Source organism: Salvelinus sp. IW2-2015, unplaced genomic scaffold (assembly GCF_002910315.2).
Source record: "Salvelinus sp. IW2-2015 unplaced genomic scaffold, ASM291031v2 Un_scaffold19, whole genome shotgun sequence".
Classification (NCBI taxonomy): Eukaryota; Metazoa; Chordata; class Actinopteri; order Salmoniformes; family Salmonidae; genus Salvelinus; species Salvelinus sp. IW2-2015.
In genome coordinates this window covers 978,638-985,935 of record NW_019942505.1, presented here as the reverse complement: position 1 = coordinate 985,935, position 7,298 = coordinate 978,638, and the positions used below count along the sequence as shown (strand labels likewise).

Sequence of the window (7,298 nt, the reverse complement as noted above, 5' to 3'; positions counted from 1 at the left end):
CACCGATTTAAAATCTGCGTGACTGCAATGAATTATCAAGATAAATATAGAAGGGAGGGTGGGTAACTCAACATCCTACCAGGGCTTCCACTAAAACCAGGTAGTACGGTACTACTGATTTCTAAATTGAGCATCAATTCTGGAGCGAACACGTTGCACTGCAACGTAAACGTACTTCTAAAACCGCAATGCCAAAATCAACTAGATGGAATTCTGGCCTGAGTTTCAAATTGGAGGCTGCTCTACCTGACACAGGCACACTGATGTCATCATTCCAAACCCTAAACCCTGGGTAAAGAGGGTTAGAAAATGTGGAGTAGAATGTATGCAGATGGGTCAGTGTACCAGAGGAGACACTGTAGAAGGACGGAGTGCCAGCGCCAAGCCAAAGTCCAGAATACACTCCTATCTAAGATTAAGCCATTCCTTGCCACTCCTTGTATGCCAAGGAGTGCCCAGGCGTCTTATTATGTAATATCACTTCTGAACTCTACAATTAATATCAATATTTGTGATAGATATACTGTTAGGAATCTGTGTCAGTCCCATACATACAACTCACCTTCCAGCTTCATTGTAAGTGTCAATTCCAATTAGAGCAACATTTTTGGGGGGCACTGCCCCCCCTCCGCTTTCTCCCCAGAGACTCCTTTTCGAGGCAGTGCCCCCCTGTACTCTCTCCCCAGAGAGACTKKTTTTAGAGCCAGTATGCTCATACTGTGTAGAGAGAATAGAATTGTGATGGCAGTTAAAGGCCCACTCCTTCATTTGGAAAACAACATTGCGGCAACTCACAACTTGGTTTACTATAATACATCACGTTCATATGAATATCAGCAGTGTAACTATCCAAGCTAACAGTCAGTGTTTATCATATGGCATTGCTTATGAAAACTAAGAATCATAAAAGCTGCACTACATTATAGTTGAGTTGTTCTTTGAGTGTTTGCAAGCAGGCGGTTGGTAGTTTTAAACCATGTTGAAATGGAATTTCCACCCCGTCACAAAGAACACGTTACAGGATATCGCRGCTAACTTCGCACGACAGCTTTTCGCAGTTCGGTGATTTATCATGTTTACTATCTTTATAAATACACATGTTGTTCAGTATTATATTTAATTTGACTGCCATGTGGGATAGAGTAAAAGGTATTGCTATCCAGATCAGGTGGTCATMAACACAGGCATTTAGGCTATTTTTGGTTCTGACAGAAACCTACCAATAACCATTTCTGTTAAAGGAAATTGCATCTTGCAGGCTATAGGCCTGGGCTGTCTTGGAGGTACCCATGCTCAAGTGTGAATCCAGAATAATAAATAAAACACCCTTTATTACGCCACCTCTGATAGTAGGCATRTTAACACTACAGCATGCTATTCACAAGGACCACAAAGGATGCAACAGAAATTGCACCTGAACTCACAATATGGATGACTTGATCTGTGTTGATACCGTTTACAAATTAAAACTCAACCTCGGCTTAAACAATTGAAAGTGCACTGTACAATTATTGTGGGTACTGTATTCAATTAGCTATTGAAGGACTGACCTTTCTTGTTTGTTTCCCCCGGCTGTTTGGTTGTCAATGGCTTTGCTGGCTGAAATATTTTACTTTCACTTGTCATTGTACCCGTTTTCGTGTACTGCATATTTCACAGAAAGCTCATTAGTAGCAGGCAGGCAGGCCTTTCATTTATTTTGAATAAGGACTGAGGCTATATTTCCTAAAAAGTTAATGATTTTGATGGGTATGCCTACAGTTTACAAAAACATTGTTTTTATTTGAGTTTATTTTTTGATTCTCCATGATTAACAAAAATAGTAGGCCTCTTGCTGAATTAAAAGAGCAACACATTTTTTTAAAGTTGGTACATTAATTTATTACAACAAATGTACATAAGGTTTTCAACCCCKAAAAATAAATGAGCATTTAAACTCAAGTTAAAAGCAGCTGGTCAGTTTGGCTGACCATTTGAAATGTTTCCAGTCCGTCATTAAATGTTCATCTGTTCATCTTAAAAATCTAACAAATTGCTGCATTTCCCATTGTTCTGAAAAGGGAGGTCATAGCTGGATATGCATCACCCCACCAGAAAAAAAGGAATAAAAAAATAAATTAAATAAGGCACAAATAAATATTAATCGGGGTTGGTCAGATTGAGAAATTGATATCATCCCGAGGGTGAAAGGTCATGGTAGGCCAGCGGTCAGGATACTGCCCAGCAGGGTGCGATCCTTCAGAGCATTCTCCACATCCCTCTCCTCAATCTTCAGAGAAACCTTGGTGAGGCGAGCCTCCTTAGCTTTTTTCAGGGCAAAGATGCCCCGGCTCTCCAGCAGACTGCAGAGGGAGAGGCACTCGCCCTGGCCCACGCCGCCCACCTGTCTCTTGGCACACAGACGGCTGTACACCTCGTGGAGCTGAGGGATAAAGAAGAGAGTCAGACTTGAGAAATAATTGGTACTGACCTTCAGCAACCCAATGACTTTCAGTGGTAACCAGGTCAGTGCAAGAGAAAACGTCTGGAACTGTCGTTTACGTTTCATTCTTACTAGCTACCTAGACTTGTATGATGCATGTACACTGAGTGTACAAAACATTAGGAACACCTTCCTAATATTGCACCCCTTTCCCCCCCTCAGAACAGCCTCAATTCGTCAGGGCATGGACTCTACAAGGTGTCAAAAGCATTCCACAGGGATGTTGACTCCAATGCGTTGTACTCCTTTGGGTGGTGMACCATTCTTGACACACACAGGAAACGGCTGTGCGTGAAAAACCCAGCAGCYTTGCAGTTCTTGACACAAACTGGTGCAACTGGCACCTACTACCATATCCTGTTCAAAGGCGCTTCAATATTTTGTCTTGCCTATTCCCCCTCTGAATGGCACACAGACAATTGAAACATGGATTGTGTAAGGCAAAAAAATTATTCTTTAACCCGTCTCCTCCCCTTCATCTACACTAATTGAAGTGGATTTAGCAAGTGACATCAATAAGGAATCATAGCTTTCACCTGGACAGTCTGTCATGGAAAGAGCAGGCGTTCTTACTGTTTTGTACACTCGATGTATATCAAGGTGTATTAGAAAATGATTAACAGCAAAAAAAACTAAATGTTTGCTCTCAATTTACAAACTTGTGTTGTAGTACTGTGTTCGCACCAATGCAGTGCCCGTCTCTCACCTTGCCCAGTGGGAACTCTTTGTTCTTGCCGTTGCGGGTTAGCAGTAGCAGACAGCAGACCAGGAGTTTCTGCTGAATGGGGAAGCTCTCTCCCTCTGACGAGGACATGCGGTCCCCATACACCTCCAACAGCACTCTGGCCACCTGGGGAACGCTCACACGAGACTCTGTAGTTTCTGCTGCCTTCTTTCTGTCGTCAGATTCCACAAGCTCTACAGCTCTCCTGTAACACAGAGGAACCGGCTTCATGACACTTTCTGTTCTCAAACAAAACTTCAACCAGTTAACCCACTGTTCCCCGGGTGCCGAAGACGTGGATGTCGATTAAGGCAGCCCTCCGCACCTCTCTGATTCAGAGAGGTTTGGGTTGAATGCGGAAGACATTTCAGTTGAATGCATTCAATTGTACAACTGACGAGGTATCCCCTTTTCCCTTCCCATACCAACTCTCCAAGACCACTTYTAACTAGCCATAGTAAAACGCACATTTTTGGTTGCTCATATTTGATTTTACATTTATTTTCATGGACAATTTAAGATATTTCGTCAATTCATTCCCTTACCGGCAGATATCCAGAGCTTTGCGTGCATCTCCCGATACAGCAGACACCTTCCTGGCACAAAACTGCACGGCCGATGCGTCTAGTAACCCTTCTCCGGACACCTGTCTGAGTCTGTCCTGTACGATGGCGGCGAGCTCTTGGCGGCTGTAGGGAGGGAAGTGTAACAGCTGGGGCCGACAAAGAGGCAGGGCCTGGAGCCTGGGGAGGATCCTGTCCGTCAGGTCCAGAGCGTTGGCGATACCTAGAATGGCACGACACCGTCATTACACCTGCCTGCATACAGGAAGACTAACGACAGCCCATATGAGGAAATGGCTGAGAGTTGAATGGATGGAATTTAAATATAGAGATGGGTAGATGTGTATATGAAGTTTTAGGGTGAAATCTTCAGATGAATCCTTAGATATTAACTAGAAATTGTAACGTCCAATAAAATGTGTATACCAGAGACAGGGTATATTGTTTAACACTGTATATTAGGGGGTTCTTACCGATGAGACAGAGGCGGGACTTGGGCAGGTACGGCCACTCAAAGATGGTGTAGAGAACATCTTGGGCCTTGCTGTCCAACTGGTCCATTTCATCCAGGACTAGAAGACTGGGGAGAGAAGGAGAAAGAAGGTGAATAGACAAAACTTATCAGTCGGCAAAATGTAAATCTTTTCTCAAATATTTGTGTTTTTTTAACGGTGTAAATTCAGAGTTGTTGGATAAAGAAAAACTCTACTTTTACCTTTGCGAAAGTGTCATGGATTTAAGTTATAGTTCAGGGTTATGGTTTGGCACAARATCTAGATACTTACACAGTGGGCCCCGTGCTGGTCAGCAGTTTCTGCAGCTTGGTGTCGGTGTGGCCCCCAGAGGCCCCCAGTTTCTTTGCCAGCAGGGGGAAGATGGCGTGGGAGCTACGCAGAGCCATACAGTTGATCACCACTGTCTGAATCTCCTTCAGTTCATCCTGGATCAAGAGAGGAAATAGTTAAATTCATGTAACAGAAATCAATGGGGTTAAATTTACACAGGGTTCAGGGCTGTACACAAGGGGTGGAATTAAGTGATTCTGCGCCTTATGGTAGAGGTGTAAGGTCATTTTAGAGTATTGGGATCTACTCAAGATCCAACACTAGGCTAATGAGTGTTTGAATCCTGTCAAGGCAACAGATCCAATGCTGGGCTAATGCTAACAATTAACCCCTCATTAACAAAGCGGAGACTAACGCAAACAGTGATGCTAACCGTCATCTCCTGCAACACACAGTTGAGGCAAGCGGTCTTGCCGGTGCCGGGGGCTCCAGAGATGTAGAGGCTGGCTGGGCTGGCCTTCAGGGCCTTGTCCTCCAGGAAGGAGCGGATGGAGGACCTCTCAGCCTCCCGGGATAGCAGGCGCTCTGGGACAGCCGTGTGGAGGGCCTGCTTCACACTATGGAACTTAGACTCTGGAGAGGGATGGAGAGAGGGAGAAGGGGTTCATAGTTTGCCTGAAGTCTATATGAAGTGAACAGAATAATGAACAAATCAAGTAAAGGCACACATTTATCTTTGGAGTTTAACGCTTTTCATTTGCACTTGAGAAAAAGCTACGAGGAAGAGAACGTGAGAGAGGAGAAAAGGAAGAGGAGGAAGAGAACGTGAGAGAGACATGTCTTACTTTCAGCAAAGAGGCGGACCACCGTGGCCTTCTCTGATCGGGGACATGATTGGCTCCCACTGGGGGTCTCATGGAGTCTGCTGGGGGAGGCCCTGGGGTGGGAGAGGCGCTGCCGTTTTGGTGACAGGGGGGTCAGTAGTCTCCTCTGGGATAGAACGTGGGAGTTCTCATCAAAGCCCAGCTTGCAGGGGGAGGCCAGGTTAAGGCACGGCTGTTTGGGAGGAGAGCCCAGTAGGTTGGCACTGAGGTTACAGCCATTTTCATCTCCTGAGAAACACACAGAAGAAGCATGGTTAGGTTAGAAACAAGATGTCTGTCTTTCGGATAGTATGTCACGTTTGCATCAAGAGTTGAAATAATTACTTCGTTTTGAGCATGGTGGTTTATCAGCTTAAATGTTGCACAGAATATGTAAAAATCAGATTACCTAAAGTGGTTTATCAGCTTAAAATGTTGCACAGAATATGTAAAAATCACAAATTACCTAAAGTGGTTTATCAGCTTAAAATGTTGCACAGAATATGTATAATATCAAATTATACTTATAAGTGGTTTATCAGTTAAAATATTGCATCAGAATATGTAAAAATCACAAATTACCTAAAGGTGTTTTATCAGCTTAAAATGTTGCACAGAATATGTAAAAATCACAAATTACCTAAAAGTTTTAGACAGTGAAACACTTTCAAAGTTGTGTATAATAACACAATCCCATACCTGTGCGTTTGCGAGGGCTGAGGGGTATTCTTCGGGTCAGCCTTGGGCACAGAGTTATACCTTTGAGGGCCACGGACCTGCGTGAGAGTGGCATTAGCTGGATCTTCTCTGGAAGGGGCTGCGGATTAGGAGACTCCACGGAGCAGAGGGACTGGGTCTCCTTCGTCTGGGATGTGCTCTTGGTGCTTTTCGAGTCAACACTGGAGGACTTGCGTCTGGGGAACTGGAGGATGGACTGAGCCTGGGAACGTGTGCTGGGCATCTTCGCTGTGAGCACTTAGTGTCCAGACGTGTTTCAAAAGACTTAATGGGGAAGAGATAAGGTCAGCCATTGTGACAACACCCATGAATAGATAGACAGCAAGAAAAACAATTATCTTATGATCAAGAGTGACTTGTAATTAGTGAATTTCTTTAGAGGTACGAAACCACACAATAGCAAATGATACCATCCATCCTAGCTATCAGGTCTACCCTGATCAAAGTAGTTTCCACACAAGTTAATGTCATCACTGCTAAGCACGACTCTCTTTATCTTTGCACCGTTGTAAAATCAACATTACAGAATATAAGGGCCATCAATCACAATGGTGTGAATTCTCAGTAACTACTGTATCTGCAGACTCAATGGCGACAACAATAYGTGTCCTCATGTGTGGCGCCAACAGCACAACTATTATAAAACACTGAAATGGCGTAAAATACCATCAAAGAAAACAGGACATATATGTATTGGTTTATTCGACAAACTGTTTTGTATCTAACTAGTTAAACAATACTGATTGACGGCAACTCGCTCGCCAACATCTCCCCACARATTCTGACAAAACATTCAACAATATCTCGTCAAATCAAACGTAATGATACACGTTTAAAACATGCATTGAAAGTAGTGATACCTTATTTTAGTTCTTGATGGATTTCGTGTGGTGTCTCTGGCGCGCTCTAGTCTAAGAAACAAAACTTGCGCCAAATGTCTCCACAACTCCTCCCCCAGTCAGCTGGACTTCCCGCGGCTAAGGTCTGATTTGTCCTTCTTGTGTCATTTTGTTATTTCCCAGGCTCTCATTGGTTCGTCTTCGTTTGTCAGGAGCGTCAGTATCTACGTCACACAAGTACATGGTGGCGGGAGTTTCAATAATATGTATTTTGGSGGACTGGAAATTTCCCGGGAAATTCAGC

The 7,298-nt window shown here is 43.9% G+C and overlaps 1 protein-coding gene across 1 annotated transcript; it reads right to left on the bottom strand.

Annotated features, from left to right (window-relative positions):
• Positions 1–1,827: 1,827 nt before the first annotated feature.
• Positions 1,828–7,094, bottom strand: LOC112068020 (cell division control protein 6 homolog). Its single transcript, XM_024135014.2, has 9 exons — positions 7,016–7,094; positions 6,117–6,419; positions 5,400–5,666; positions 4,988–5,187; positions 4,555–4,709; positions 4,243–4,349; positions 3,752–3,992; positions 3,189–3,411; positions 1,828–2,422 (listed from the first exon to the last, which is right to left on the bottom strand). Exons 2-9 carry the CDS (start codon positions 6,376–6,378, stop codon positions 2,192–2,194), a joined length of 1,686 nt encoding a protein of 561 aa, XP_023990782.1. The 5' UTR covers positions 6,379–6,419; positions 7,016–7,094; the 3' UTR covers positions 1,828–2,191.
• Between the last annotated feature and the right edge of the window lie 204 nt (positions 7,095–7,298).